Source organism: Leptosomus discolor, chromosome 9 (genome assembly GCF_034619465.1).
Source record: "Leptosomus discolor isolate bLepDis1 chromosome 9, bLepDis1.hap2, whole genome shotgun sequence".
NCBI lineage: Eukaryota > Metazoa > Chordata > Aves > Leptosomiformes > Leptosomidae > Leptosomus > Leptosomus discolor.
The window spans coordinates 29,133,155-29,149,950 of record NC_141399.1 but is presented as its reverse complement, the minus strand read 5'-3'; the positions used below and the strand labels follow the sequence as shown (position 1 = coordinate 29,149,950).

The 16,796-nt window shown below is 38.6% G+C and overlaps 1 protein-coding gene across 1 annotated transcript in view; it reads right to left on the bottom strand.

Annotated features, from left to right (window-relative positions):
• Positions 1 to 16,796, bottom strand: part of STK26 (serine/threonine kinase 26) — a 34,244-nt gene that overhangs the window by 4,626 nt on the left and 12,822 nt on the right. The window contains exons 2-6 of the mRNA XM_086470716.1: positions 13,652 to 13,882; positions 4,933 to 4,989; positions 3,130 to 3,238; positions 2,884 to 3,041; positions 126 to 311 (exon numbers count right to left, since the gene is read on the bottom strand). Coding sequence (XP_086326842.1) covers positions 126 to 311; positions 2,884 to 3,041; positions 3,130 to 3,238; positions 4,933 to 4,989; positions 13,652 to 13,882 — 741 coding nt within the window. The remainder of the gene's footprint in view (positions 1 to 125; positions 312 to 2,883; positions 3,042 to 3,129; positions 3,239 to 4,932; positions 4,990 to 13,651; positions 13,883 to 16,796) is intronic.

The window sequence follows — 16,796 nt, the reverse complement described above, 5'->3', positions numbered from 1 at the left end:
TAGTCTCTAAAATTATTTCAATCAACTATGATGCATTACACCAGCAAAATACTTCAGAAGCATGAGAGAGCAGAAAACAAAGCCAAAACATCTATATATATATACACACACACACATCTACTCACAAATGTTGGGTCCTTATTCAGACATGCATCAATGAATTCTTTAAAAGGTTTACTGAATTCTCCTAATAAAGTTGGAGGATTGTTTTTCGGAATGAGAAACAAAACTCTCATCGGATGCATGTCAGAGTTGGGAGGCTCCCCTTTGGCTAATTCAATAGCAGTGATTCCCAATGACCAGATGTCAGCCTGCGAAAGGGAAAAGTTACTTTCAGTACAAAATTAAGGGCTATGGTGACCAAGTATTATTAAATAACTGAAATCTTCACATGTACTGCATCTACATAATAAAATAAATTTTGGTCTAAGCAGATAATGCACAAAGACTCCTTTCTAATACTTGAAGGCTATAATTCCTGAAGACCTGGCTGACTTAATCAGTGTTTAATGACAAACATCTACAACGTCACTTTTGTTGCACACTGTCCCTGTTCTAACACTGTTGGCAAGTTAAACGTGCACCTAAATATGCATGCTTTTGGAAAACGCTTCAGAAACGTTAATCTTACTTTGATTTTTTTTTTCTATATAATGAACTACCAACTGCCACAAATTTCCTACGTCTAATTCAGATTTTGTTTAGATAGCAAAACTGCACACTGACGCTACTTTTTAAACTGTAGATGCACTGAGGTACCCAACCTTGTTTGGCACCTCACTCTAAAGAAGGAAGGCAGAGAGGTGAACCAAGACCAGCAGGTGATTACTTAGTTTCTTTCCTATCAGACTGCTTAATGAATTTAACTAGAAAATTATCAACAACTAGTTAGACCTGAACCACCAAGTTCACAGTGTAAGTTTCCGAGGAACAATGGAGTAGTATTTATTTTAGCTACAGGTAAGCACTATAAAGAAATTCTGTCTTTGTATCAAAATATCTTATGTACTATAAAATCCTTTTCCAATTTAGAGACTTTTCCCAAGTGAAATATACATTACTTGCATCTTTCTAGATGAGCTACACCACCTATTAAGGTTACTAAAGGTGTTTCTCATTAAAAAGTGGCTGGCAATGGTTGACTACACTTGGCACAGAAGTCATAAAACGAAACTGCCCATAGAGTAAACACGGGTTACAATCTGCATCGTTCCAATATTCCTTTCCTATTTATAAGAATTAAAATATCCGTCCTTAATACTGTAGAATTAAACTAGCTCACTGTTTATTATTGAAATATCATAACCAACAAATGTATATTGGAGCAAAGCGTTTTGAAAGAGAAGACTGGACTTGTAAATCTCTACCACTACAAAAATGTATGAATTTCTATTTTATTTTCTGTTATTTTGAAACTGGGACAGAAGGAGAAAGGTTAAAATTCAGTCCAGATGCCAGAATATTCATGAGTCCTAAGTCTAGAAATTGAAGAGTATCCTGTCCAAAATCCTTCATCTGTCCTACCAAAGTTTTCCATCTCCTATGATTTCCCACCAGACTTTTGACATATAAAGAAAAGGGAGAGGGCACTGCTCTTGCAACATACTGAGGAGATACGGAAGGCAAAAAATTAGGTTGCTGGGAGAATGTAAATGAAGGGGTGGTACAGTTGATTTACACACTGGGCAAGCAGAAGAGGAATTATTCTCACTTTGACTGGACAATACGCATTTTTAAAGTGGGATAGAGCGTTTTTCCAAAATGCCCGAGGGAGCACATTACAGTTGCACCACTGAAACCCTAAACATGAGAAATACAACATACTCCTCCTTATCCGCAAGAACTCTTGTGACATGTACACAAATTCCTTTCAGTCTGAATGATCCTGGGAAAGTCTCCTGGAGTGTGACTATCTTCAGGACATCTCAAATATTCAACAGTCGTTTCTTTATGAGCACATTGCAAGCACAGTTACATATTTCCTATTTAAGAAAACCCAGTATGAAACTACTACTTTGCATATACCAAGATTTTTACATTTCTTACTCCTATTTATGGTTGCGTCTATAGAGCGTAGAAAGTCCAGTGCCAGCACCGAAGTACACTGCCATTTCACTAACCACACGCTCCAAGGTCGTCTTGTGGGTATACACATGGGAGAAGAGGGGACTGTTCCCTCCCTACTGCCATTTCTAGCAGCAGTTCCCAATCCTCAGAAAAACATGGAGGAAGTCTGCTTTCCTACTGCTAGTTCACACAGGGAAACTCTCCTTGCAATTAGTCATCCAACAATAGCTCCCAAGACAAAGAAACATACAAGGTACCATGATGTTACCACAGCTACCCATCCTGTAGTTCAAGGCACTTTTTTCCTTCTCAAGATCAGTCACCTGTGCTAAGATCTTCAGCATTACACAGGTCCTCAGAAATACCATTAAAGAAATTACATCCAGAGCTGTTTATAAAAATCTAAGACAGTAAAATTTCAGCCACCATCTTGGCTTTAAAAAAGCGGATAAGTTCTGGTGGCATTCTAATTTGTGAGAGCTTTATTACTGTTTTAATTGAAAGTGAAACATTGAATTGAAATCAAAAACAAACCAAACAACCAACAACACCGAAAGCATCCAGGGAGTTTCTCTGAAAGAATCTTAATGTGAAAGCATTAGTTTGAGTTTGCGTGGGTCTTCCATGCGAGTACAGTGACATGTAACTACTGCATAAAAACAATTTAATTGCACTTTTAATTTTATTATTTGAAACCCCGTTATTTGAAATTACTTTTTTTTCCTCCATACTGAGAGAGCTAAAACCACAAAAACTAAAGTAATTTCTGTTGGATCTGCAGATACCAAAAAAAAGGTATTCTACTTCCATACTTACTTTTGAATCATATGCTGACTGCTGAATAACTTCAGGGGCCATCCAGAATGGAGTTCCAACAAAGGTATTCCTCTTAATTTGTGTGTCTGTCAGCTGCCCAGCAACTCCAAAATCTGCAAGCTTAACATCGCCTTGTTCTGATAACAAGACATTGGCAGCTGCCAAGGGGAAATAATATCTAAATTAGAATACTGCTCTTATGATTTTTAATGGCTTTAACAAAGCAACATTTAAAGTGTTATGCACCTTTTATATCCCTGTGAATTTTCTTCTCTGAGTGCAGGTAGTCAAGACCTTTCAAGATTTCCTTTAGCATGGTAGCAATCTGGAACTCATCAAATGGGCCAGCACGCAGCTTTAGAGAAAAGACACATTAAAATAATTTTAGTCTTGTATCTAATTTCAGCCTTGTTATTGATCGAATTAAATCTTAAACTGAAAGTTTTAAAATAAAGAACTAACAGAATTTATTAAATAGTCAATGAAGTACGACAACATTCTGTCAGAAACAGGTGCCATTGGAATGATCTTCACATCTCCTCTACTGACAATACATTGAAAATGCTGTTACTATTCTAACATACACAGTATGTACCTCTCTCAGCATGCAACACACATGGAAAGTGAGAACTAAATTTCCACAAAGTTATAGTTTCCTATAGAGACAGCAAACACAGCAGACCGAATTTTGCATTTTAGATTAAGTGAATTAAGAAACTCAGTTTATTTCAAAATAAGTTAGTCTATTGACTGTGGGTTTTTAATTTAATTATGCTTTTTTTCCCTGTTCCAGCATTTTCTTCTTCCATGTTTGCTTTTGCATCGAGAACATAACGTGCCTCTGTAAAGCTGCTAGTATGGAATAAACTTTGCACATTAGAAAGGTATGTAAATAAAACAGAAGCAATTAAGGTGGGTGACTCAAAAATACCACTCAATAAGGTGGGTGCTACAATAAAAATACCAACAACACAGCACTGAAACAAAGAACACCATGAAATTATGGTATGGCAAAGGGAGGCAAATGAGGCAAGACTTTTTTCTTTTACTCTTCTGAAGGTTCAGTGGTTTCAAGTCACTACTAAAAGCTGCTTCACTCTTTCTGACACTCCACAGAAGGCTATCAATTACTCAAAAGCATTAAAGACTAAGAATCTCACAGCCCCTTTCTCAAAAAGACTAAGTTCCAGAGTTATGAACTACTAAATGCTACACATAATTACTAGGCTTTTGCATTCCTGTAGCTGAGCTGATGTGATGTAATTTCATAAAGAAGTTTAAATAGATTTGAGAAGTTAAGCTCATACTCTTAGCAAATATATAATTAACACCATTCTGTAATACTGAAGACATGATATTTTTCCTTCAGAATCACACAAAGACAGACCGAGTTATATTATCTTACACAGGAAAGGGTGGGTCTCTAAGGTTTACAGCTGAGGCAGAGCTGTACTGAAAGTATGGGGAAACCACATCCACATACAGTGGACTCTGCTCTCGTACTCTCTAAGCTACATCCTTCACGAATGCTACGCTATCTCAAGTAAAATGCACTTTCACGCTTAACTGAAAATACCTGAACATGGAAAACCCAACACCTTTTAACCAGTTTTAATTTTAACTGTACTCTGTGGGCACACACTTCATTCACTTCTGACACCTAATCCCACAGGAAACATTATTTTATTCACATGTAATGAATTCTACTGGGGGGAGGGGACAGGGGGAACACAGACGATCCAAAACTCAAAAACCCACCACATACGGTAAGAACAGTACCTCTCATACTAAAAAATAAATTGCCTTACATTTGACTGAAAACAAATAGATTCTTCCTAATGCTTAGAGACAAACAGTAAAAACAACAACAAAACCCAACATCAGTTCAATGTAACAGAACTACCATTCAAATTCACACTTTTTGGAGCATTCCAATGTAGCAGTGACGTAGTATCAGCTGCCTCCAGGGACTAGATTTTATAAAGAGATAGGAAAACCCAATGAAATAAGGTTCACTAGTACTTATAACGCAAAAAATCATATACTTACAAGATCCAAAGCTGACCCTCCACCCAAGTATTCCATTATTATCCATAGTTTTGTGCCCTGTAAAGGAAGGCATGAGTTGTTAGAAGTCCAAGGCTGCATTAAAAAAAAAAAAAAAAAAAATCATATATTTCAATACACTACCAGCATACTGTTAAGAGAATGCTAAGGCAGTTACATTCATCACCAAGTTACAAGTAATTACTTCTTGTAGAATGGTCACAAAGCTCCTGTGCAAGACGTCTAAATATCAATTAAAGTTTGACTTCTGTATTTTAAAAAGCAATAACAAAAAAAAAAAAACAACACCAAAAAACAACCAAACCACCCCCACCAGTCCTGCCCTTACTAATAATTTTCTGCTAACTGGTATCTAAAATGATTCCACGTAAAGGAATGGAACTTAGAGAGATAAAAGTGATTTGGTGATTAAGTTTAAACTAAGGGTTTTAACCTAAGGCTGCAGTTCTTACAAAAGACTGTCATTGCTTTATAATTATTAATTCCAGGAAACTTCCCTGTAACATCACCACACCTCTCGTCTGAGGAAAATACTCAGAACTTAAAATTAATTTTGAGTGAGAAAGTAGGCGAGAGCGTTCAAAGACAACAGAAATTTAAAGCCTAGTGGAGGCAGCTGCTAGGTGCCTCTTCACCTACGCGGTAAATGTGCAAGCATGTATCCAACACATCCACAAGCTCCAGCTTAAGTTGTCACATCCAGCAGAAAGTGAAAATTGACAGCCCTTGAACATGCCTGCACCTAAGGAGTTGCATCCTACCACAAAACATGCCCGCTACCATATGGGCAGCTCTGATTTTAAGATACAAAGCAGCATTACAACCACCAGCCAGGCGAAATTGCACTGCTGGACCTGGTACTCTACAGAAATGTTCAGGTTTCTGGAGTTTTCAGATCAGAGGTCTGAAATCAGCCATTAAAAAGTCAAAGATAAGAACAATACAGTTCAATAAAAAGTATGACTTCAGGCACCTATCTTAGAAAATTTTTTTATTATTATTTCTAGTAATACTGCAACGTTCACATACCCCTTCACTACATACTACTTGAATCTGAAGCCCTGTGAATATATGAGTTTCTGCGCTTTCTTTGTGGAGACATATCAAGTACTAGAACACTAGAGCCAACAAATTCTTCTAACACTGGTATACAGATGCTGAATTTGCCCTTGGTATGTAGCTGCAAAGGATGGCTGGTTCATATAAACAAAACCAGAAAGACTTGGTATCAGATGTACAGACTATGTTTCAAAACTGGGATCTTCTGCTATTTTATCTGGATATCTTGCCAGAATCCCCTCACATTTCAGTAGAAACCCAAATATTAATCTATGGGCTACAACTCTAAGAAATTCTGTGAATGAAAACATTTCTTTATTTAAAATAAAAACCAGTTACTAAAAGTACTGAACTGAACCACAGCTGGTGAAGTACCATGCACGCTGTTTTAAGTGTCCAGCAAATATTTACCAGTGTTAGTTCCTTGCAATAGAGCACAAACTTATAGAAGTACTTTTTAAAGCCTCTTGCATTCTACATTGTATGCTTTCCCACCCCATTGCCTGACTAGTGACAGAAATGTAAAGAAAACTCAACAAGCAAATAAAGGTGCAGTTTCTGAAAGCACCACATCCAATTATCTTAACAAAGCGTGTTTTATTAAATTTATACTGCATTTAAAAAGCACGCCATTTATGAGAATCTATTCCAATATTATGAGATCAGCAGGGAAGGGCTAGCTAATTTTAGCAGGTTTTATAAAGCCCAACTTTGTCAGCTGAGAAGACCCGCAAGGAACTCCAGTTTAAGGCAAACATTGTGGTTACCAGACATGTTTGGAGGATTTGTCTATTACTTGAAAACAGTATAGGTTGAAAATGAGCAAGTTTTTGAAATAATGTCTCAAAGAAATTGCTACTATCCACGGTAACTGGGTGTGGATATTTTCTAGCCAGGCATGAACCACTTTTTTCCTAGCTATTTTAGTCAACTAAGTATAAATAGACAATGTAGAACAAACATGTGGCTGTAATAGTTACAAGGATAGATATTTAAACTCCTCTGCTAGATGGCACAAATAGGGAAAACAAGGGTAACAAGAAAAACTTATATGTCTGTCCATGATAAAAGAAAGACTAGGGAAGCTGTGGACCCTCTCCAGAAGGGAACAGGACAACTGGTCACGAGCCATATGGAGAAGGCTGAGGTTCTCAATGACTTCTTTGCCTCAGTCTTCACCAGTAAGGGCTCTAGCCACACTGTCCAAGTTGCAGAAGCCGAAAGCAGGGACTGGGAGAAGGAAGATCCGCTCACTGTAAGTGAAGAGCAGGTTCGTGACCATCTAAAGAACCTGAAGGTGTACAAGTCCATGGGGCCTGATGAGATCCATCCCAGGTCCTCAGAGAACTGTTAGACCAAGTTGCTAGGCCACTTTCCATCATATTTGAGAACTCATGGCAGTCTGGTGAAGTGCCCACTGACTGGAAAAGGGGAAACATCACCCCCATTTTCAAAAAGGAGAAAAAGGAAGACCCCAACAACTACAGGCCGGTCAGTCTCACCTCTGTGCCTGGCAAGATCATGGAGCAGATCCTCCTGAAGGCTCTGCTATGGCACATGGAAAACATGGAGGTGATTGGTGGCAAACAACATGGCTTCACCAAGGGGAAATCCTGCCTGACAAATCTGGTGGCCTTTTATGATGGAGTAACAGCATCAGTTGACAGGGGAAGAGCAACAGGTGTCATCTAGCTGGACTTGTGCAAAGCCTTCAACGCTGTCCCGCATGACATCCTGGTCTCCAAATTGGAAAGACGTGGATTTGATGGATGGACCACTCAGTGGATAAGGAATTGGCTGGAAGGTCGCACTCAAAGCGTTGTGATCAACGGCTCAATGTCTGAGTGCAGACCAGCAACAAGTGGTGTTCCTCATGGATCAGTACTGGGACCAGTGCTATTCAACATCTTTGTTGGCGACACGGATAGTGGCATCGAGTGCACCCCCAGCAAGTTTGCCAACAACACCAAGCTGTGTGGTGAGGTCAACACGCTGGAGGGAAGGGAGGCCATCCAGAGGGACCTCAACAGCCTGGACAGGTGGGCCCGTGCAAACCTCATGAAGTTCAACAAGGCCAAGTGTAAGGTTCTGCACCTGGGTTGGGGCAATCCCAAGCACAGATACAGGCTGGGTGATGAGTGGATTGAGAGCAGTCCTGGGGGGAAGGACTTGGGCATGCCGGTGGATGGTTAGATGAACATGAGCCAACAGTGTGTGCTCACAGCCCAGAAAGCCAACCGTATCCTGGGCTGCATCAAGAGAAGTGTGGCCAGCAGACTAAAGGAAGGGATTCTGCCCCTCTGCTCTGCCCTTGTGAGACCCCACCCCGAACACCGAATCCAGCTCTGGAGCCCCCAACACAAGGAAGACATGGAGCTGTTGGAGCAAGTCCAGAGGAGGGCTACCAAGATGGTCAGAGGGTTGGAACACCTTTCCTACGAGGACAGGCTGAGAGAGTTGGGCTTGTTCAGCCTGGAAAAGAGAAGGCTCTGGGGACACCTTAGAGAGGCCTTCCAGTACCTGAAGGAGGCCTACAAGAAGGTTGGGGAGGGACTTTTTACAAGGGCCTGCAGTGATAGGACGAGGGGTAACAGTTGGAATCTGGGAGAGGGCAGGTTTAGACCAGATACACGAAAGAAGTTCTTCACTCTGAGGGTGGTGAGACATTGGGAACAGGTTGCCTAAGGAAGCTGTTGATGCTCCAATCCCTGGCAGTGCTCAAGACCAGGTTGGATGGAGCCTTGAGCAACCTGGTGTAGTGGGAGGTGTCCCTGCCATGGCACGGGGGTTGGAACTAGATGGTCTTTGAGGTCCCTTCCAACCCAAACCAGTCTGACTCTATGAACAATCATGACATTTCAGTCATCAAGAGAAGATCTATCTCTATGGGATCTGATGGAAAGTACAGCTCAAGTATTTTATCAAGCTTCAAAAACTGGCGTAACCAAAACAGGCCAGAACTAGGTTAACTTTTAAAACCTTTAATCCTTGTCTTGCCTGAACTGATAAGTAGCAATACATTTTGACAAGCCATTAGGCTTGAGGAAAACACCCATTTTAGTTATCCAACATAACTTACAGTGCTGCATTGCAATGGACTATCATTTTCATGGGTGCCCTCCACAACCAATGTTTTATTTACTGAAATGTGATGTTAATTGCAATCAAAGTACAATACGGGATGAGGAAATAAATTTAGATCCTGACCTTCCACAAATATTAACATCTACATCGGGATTTAAGTTATCTTACAGCTACAGAAATTGCATTAATACAGTTGTAAGCTTGTACAATTCTACAGGCATTTGTGAAAGACATAATATACAGCTAAAATATTTTACTATTGTACACACATGGTGCATTCTTTGACTATATGTTTGTACGTATGTTTAGAAAATACTACTGATCTTGCCAGATACCCAATGAAAATTTAAGAAAAAAAATTACTAATACCTAAGCTCTAAGATGAATTAAATGGGAAACTCCCATTCAAACTCCAAAATTCAAGATATACAGGTACCTGAAATTACAAAGATATGGGGGTTTTGCACCTTTTTGTGTCACGATAACTGAAAACTGGCATCAGCTTTATCCCGAGAACCTCAAGGAAGCAGACCTTGCCATCTTGTACCAATGATAAGGTTTCAAAAGAGTAAAATATCTGATTACAGCCAAATAACATTGCACTGCTAGGTAAAAATATTAAGGTCCATATTTTTAAAATCACATTTGCAAGTCAGATGTACAAGCTGCAGCTAATGAGCAGCTAGGCTGCAGAACATAAGAGTATCTTACATGGCATCAGCTGAGCTAAGTTACAAATTAGTAAGTCAAGCAATTGAAATAAAGACACTCTTCCCTTCCCCCTTTCAGCAGCAGCAGCAGCATCTGGAAGAGCCTGCATGTAGCCGGTAAGCCCCAGGCTCCCCGAGACTGGGCCACTCCATCCCAATCAGCCACAAGGCTGGCTTTGCTTCTTAAAGTACAAGGAAACTGTAAAGCTGCAGAATATGTAGAACAGACATATTTCAGAATCTCTCATCTGAAATGCCTGCAATTAGAAAACCCTCACAGTTAACATCTCTTCTTTCATGTTTCAGGCACAAACAACTTTCATTTATCAAATATGATATCTTACCAGAGGAAAAAATTTAAACTGACTGCATATTGGTAACGAGAACAATCTGCTTATTCAAAGCTTACTTAACATTGGTTAAAAAACTAAGAAACTACGTTACAAGAGAAGATGTTCCATTACAGTTCAATTGGATGAACTGAAGCACACATGAAAAACCTGAAGCCAACACATGGACTCAGCTGCAGTTTCTTCAAAGCAAAAACTATGAAATTTAAAGATTTAAACCAGATCTAGATTACTCAACTAAGAATATCGGTAAGCATTGTAGGCAACCCGAATGCCTTAGTACTAAGGGTTTGCTTTGGTATAGTCAGGAAAAAACTAAGTCTCTTTGATTTAAAGAGTGCAAAACTCAAAAACATTTCTAATGGCATTTACAGAGCTTCAGAGAAAGCTACATGTATGATTAATGTATTTTAGTAAACTATTTTATTCCATAAGCATGATCTGAAAGAGGGTAGACTGGCTTAACTGTTTTGTTTTCCCATAAACAAAGAAAGGTGCAAAGTAAAAAAGAAAACTCTTAAATCTTGAAATACCTTCTATTTACTTTATGCTAGTGCTCTTTTTTAGGCACTATCTTAAAAGGTGTTTCTAGGAATATTTTCAGTGATCTTTATATATAAAACTAAACATTCACCAACAAACTTATGGGGCCACTTTGAATGTGATCTTCATACCAGTCACACCTATAGCAAACTGCTATTAATGTCTGCAGCCTAGGACTTCACTTTAAGAAATGAGATGTGTTAATTTTGAGATTTTAACCTCGATGAACTTTAACTTCTAATTATACAGTCATTTGGTACACAACTGTACCTATTTCATTGTTCAAGAGTTGTCCACAGTATATAGAGAAATCAAATTCTGAATGAAATACTAAACAGCTAAATACTTTGTCTGACAGCCAGAGTAATAGCTAATAAAAAGCTAAAAGCTATAGCAATTAAGTAGAAAAAAGTAGACAGATACAACTCTCAAAATACGTGTTACTACTAAAACGGACAGACAGCATAAAAGATTCTTTGCACATTTAACAAAGCTAATATACTCTTTCCCCTGAGGAATCTGAAGCTGAAAGATTTGGTATTAGTAACCAAGGATAAATCTAGCCTAAGAATAATTTAGAGCCAAGATACTACTTCAAGAGCCATTTTATTTATTTTGAATTGCAGAACTAAAAGTACTCCTTTATTTGTCAACATTTTTATTCACTTACTTGGGGAACAGCAAGCAGTAGAACTATTTATCATGCTTGTCTGGGACGAAAAACATTCCTGTGAACCATTTTGGGGGGGGTTGCTGCTGCTGTTTTGGGGGTGTGGGGGTTTTTTTTGTTTGTTTGTTTTTGTTTGTTTGTTTTTTTGTTTTTGTTTTGTTTTGTTTTTTGGTGTTTTTTTTTTTTTTTTTTTTTTAAGAAGAATTTCTTAAAGGAATAAGAAAGTAACCAAAATTCCACAAACACCTCCCCAAGCTTCACACACAGAAATTTTTCTTCCCCAAAAACATTAGAAGTGTGAAAAGTAAACAGGAAACCAAAATTAATGTTTCAGAATTTATCCATTTAGATCAGCAATGAAAAAACTCAAACAGTGGTGAGGAAAGTACTGCAGCATTAACGTGATCCTATATTCACCGGGAATTTAAAACAAAACAAAACAAAACCCCATCAAAACCCTAACCTAGCTGATGGTTTTATAGCACTGATAGAATATACTTACATACCTAAGAAAAGGGGTAGAAGTGAAAGACTGGTGTAAGAAGGCTTTCTCTATTCAATCCATGACTTACAAAGCTTTTTCCACCCACCACCCCCCAAAAACCTCCAAAATAAACAAAACCAAACAAAACAACCCCCCATCAAATCAAAGTTTCATTTCTCCATTTAGAGCTGCTGAAATCACCGTTTAATTCTGAAATTTAACAAAACACTTTTCCAAGCAAAAACACTTTCCAAGATTTACCTTGACCTGTTCATACTTCAGGGCAAACAATTGGGCTCTTACAACAGAAAGTTAAAATGACGGATACACAGGAGGATAACATTTAGGACTTAGCTCACTGCAAAAAATAAAGGACTGTAAAAAAGACCGATCATATCTGGAACTGCAGGCACCAGGGTGCTGCTCCAGGGCAACACTGCTAGCTGAATTCAAAGTGATCTTGAGAAGAACCAGCTTGTTCTAATATACTATGATGCGAGAAAGTAAATTCTACTACATCTCAGAGGTCTATCATGTTAATAACAAACAAAACAAAAATCCCACTGATTGAGCCCAGTAAAGAGAAGAAAAGCTGGGACATCAGTGACAACTTGTATGTTCACTTCAGCATGAAGAACCCACGGAATACTGAGCAACTAAGAAAACAGAAAAGCCACCATAGGTGTCTTAGCTTGGTCAAAATGAGAATTTAGTATTTGAAGTACAGAAAATTAGATTAGCCACTTAGCTTAAAATATTAAAAATTGAATACTTTTGGCAATTTAAAGAGGAAAAAAGCCAGATCTAAAAAGAACACTACTAAATAAAATTCTGCAAAATACTTTTATAGTAGCACTGAAAGACACAGCACAAGTGTGATACACTCAAGTTTCTCAGACATCTGTCTTTAGAATAATGTCCAAAAACCCACCATACCTTAAGGAGCCCAAAGTGCCTGGGGAGGAAGAAAAAAAACAACCAAAACCACACAAACCTCCCAAAACAAAAACTCACAAAAAAATCAAATGCAGGCAAACAAACCAAAACTAACCAACCAAAAACCCAACAAAAAAAGTAAGCAAATAAAAAACCTCAGACATTTAAGATAGCTCTAACTATGGTTAACGCTTTAGCTTTTATTAAATGCTTTTATTTTTTTTTTTTTTTGTAAATCATCTAAAACGTGTGCACTGCAGATTGTTTAAGTGTTGTTTAAGGTGATTATACCTGGACAGTTTTGCAAGTTAAAAAGACTAACTTGACCTTTTGGATTTCTGTAGGGGTTTATTTTTGTTTGTTTTTAAATTACGCCTTAGACAACATTTTACACAGTGATTACATAACTCTGCTGATGTCAGTTTTACTTCATCTCAGGCCTACTATGCTGCATAATTACCAACACAACTCTACACAGTGCAGGGTTTCCTTCCATGTCAGAGAATGGGTTTTGTTTCTATAACTATGAAGATATTTTTTTCCCTCCAGAAAGGCCACAAACTTGTGCTACAGATTGTGGAGGGAGGAGGGAAAACCAAAGTCCAAAAGCAACAGCAATGGCAAGAGGAATCCTCTGTCAACTCTGTTCATTCTCTAGCCGTTTTATGCAAATTCCATCCTCAAAGAGCAAGCAGCAAAACAAGCAAAACAAAGTGAAAAAGCTCTGTTCAAAGAAAAACATAAACCTACTAAAAAAAAGTCAAGCTGGTACGTATGACAACTCTTCCTCAATTTTAGAATTTTTTCCTAGCTGCATTCAAAACAACTGGGTGCTAGCAAACCTTTGGGCAATACAATACATTACCTTTAAATATGATCCGTAGTATTTTGTTACATAAGGACTATCACACTGACTTAAAACAGTTATCTCTTGCTGTATATCTTCTATTTCATCTTCTGCTTCCTCAAGGTCTATGATTTTTATAGCAACCACTTGCTGTGTCCGATTATCAATTCCTTTAAAGACTTCACCAAAGGAGCCTTTCCCAATGCGTTCCAGTTTCGTGAATAGTTCTTCTGGGTCTGCTCTATGATTCTAGAAAAAGAAGAAAAATGGGGGAAAAAAAGGATATAATTTACTTCTAAGTTATTAGCCCTCATTACTTCCCAAGAAGCACATCAACCAGATTTATCATCACTAGAAGGCTCACATCAGATAAATTTATTTCCTGCATGCTAACTTCTAATTCAGCTATTAGTTACAGAATATACATTATGCAATTACATCAAAGGTAAATGAACCTCACCAGGGAGGGAGTCAGGTACAAACCTCATTTTGCTTCCCCACATAACAGCCCTTTAAAACAAAAGAACAGAGCCGTTCTTAATATTAATCCTATCTGTGCAGTAATTCAGAAGACTGGGGAATGCAATTACTGGCACAGAAGCACTAACATCATCACCCAGGCAGAAAAGGCTGGGCTTTCCACCTGGCCAACAGCTTTGGGCACACCAAGCATCCTATCAAGTAATACAGGGTGCAGCCCATTCCGAGAGGATTCACTGGCAGATTCTGAGATCTGGTAAGCCCAGGTGGTTTCAGGGCAGCCAAAAGTGCTCACAGGAAGTAGAGCAAAAGGGACTGAGAGATGTTCAAAAAAGGAATAAGAAGGCTGGAGCAGTACTGAAACTGGGGTACTGATCAGAACTGGCTGGTATCATCCAAGCATGCCTTAAAAGGTGGAACAGAGCACCAGGCAGCAAAGCACAGCTGAGGACGCCTGGCCTGGAATCTCTTGTTTCATAAATATCTGTTGATAAACTACTCTTAAGATCAGCAGACTGATTATTATACAAATATTTCAAATTTTTCAGCTCCATTCAAGTAGTCACAAGGGAAACAAAGAGGAAGCAAATCCTCATTTTCCCTTCAAGATAAAGGGGCTGCTTAGAGAACCTTGTGTATCCAAAACCACAGCAGTGACTTCTAAGGATATGGATGACTTGCTCCACAGTGTAAGAACACAAAACTTCAGACCACAGTAAAAGTTTGCAGAAAAGGGTTTTTAAGAAGACGGACAGACATGCTAAGAGAACAGCCCATGCTTTGCAGAGCAACAGAATTAAACACATTACTGCTATCAGAACCGGGCAACTCATTGCACAAACCAATTTTTTATAAAGAAACATCTACCCAAAAAAGCCCTCTGTTTCAACAGCAACATCTGAAAATATGAAAGAGATGCCTTGCTTTAGATCTTTCACACACTCCAAGACTCAGAACCAGCGAAAGAAGTGACAGTTTTGGCAAAAGGACACATTCGACCCAAGGCACAGATTACCCTACATAACAAGCATCAACATTAAACTCCAGAAAACATCTTTACACTGATGTTCTTGGAAATGGATGTGAAAAATCTTTACTGGAGAAAAACGCCAAAACAAAACACAAAAAACACCCCACCACATAACCTAGTCCAAAATGGACAGTCTCATTTCCTTACTGGGTCCTTACCATTACTTCTTTCCTTCTACCAGAACCAGAATTTATCCCACAATTATGGCGAGATGAATCAGGAAACGGATTTAGCTAAGAGTTAACCATATGATTTGTCTCGTTTATTTTCAGCGGAATCAGTTCACTGCTCATATATATCAAGCTGCCATTTGTGCTATCACAAGAGGAGGGAACATGAAGTAGTATGGCAGATTCATGCTGATCTGTGGAGTTAAGATTTTTAGATTCTGCAGATACACAAGACACACTGCTGCTCCTGAGCAGCACATTAAAGCAATAATGAGGAATTGCCTCTTTGTCTACAATGTGCTCATTGCTACTCTGCTCCATTAAAAGAAAACAAGACAAAAACACCTACCTTCAGGGAAATAATCAAGCAAAAAATTTTGTATTTTCTTCTCTTGATAGATCCAGTGAAAGACTCAAAAGACGAACAAATATATAATCAAAGCAAATGAAAAAAAAGAGAGGATGAGTACTATTTGGTCTGAAATCTGGGACAATTAATATTATACTGGGAAAGAAAATGACTGAAGGCTTCAGTTGCTCATAAAGCATTCAGTTCAACACAAAAACCAGCAAATCTTCAAACTGCCCAAAGACAGCCATATTGCCATACACTACTGCATCAGCTCCTGCCATCTTTTCATCGATAAGGCTAAAAAAATTTTTTTTATTTTTTTTTTAAATCAGAATTTAAAATTATTTTCAGATAGGTTTCAAAAAATTATTGTAGGGACAGGTGTGGCAAAGGCAGCAGTGACTGCCACCCAGTCTTCCCCTGCTGCTAGTCAAGCTGCCTAATTGCCATTTAGCTAGCAATCTAGTGTGTTCCTAAACTACACTAGGTGCAATGAGAAATAATTAACTGATAGTTCTCCACTTACAATAAACAGAGACATACACCTCTAAGAAACAACAGAGTTTTAAGAGAGGACTGGCAAAACTTTTCATTAGCCCTAAAATACTTATCTTCACAAAAACTTCCTTCATTTTGATACTCACTTGGAGCCTGGGATTCCAGGACTCATCCATGCTAACTAATAGCTATTGTTGATTTGAGATGAAACCTGTTAAACACTTCCAGAGAGACAGAAGAAAAGCAATTTAATCACAGACATAGTCCACTAATCCAACCCTTCACAAATGTTTGATGGACTCAAAAGGCAACAATCAGGTTTTGCTTGCGGAGAAACTTTAAACAGAATATTCCTCTGGGCTCCTCAGTGGAAACGCACATTGCTATCTTATACACCCACTTAACAGTCATCAACAAAACAAGCTAGGCCTCCCAACTCCCCCAAGCTACTTCAGGTGAATCAGAGCTTTAAAGGCCATTTTAACTTCCAACAACTCTTAACACCATGACATGGGAGTGCTGGAGTATGGGGAGAGATCGGGCATGGCTGGACTTCGCAACACCATAGAACTCCGTGTACATCCCTGGGAGGAAGAGGTGGAACAGAGGGGCACCAGAGGAGAACAAACTGTG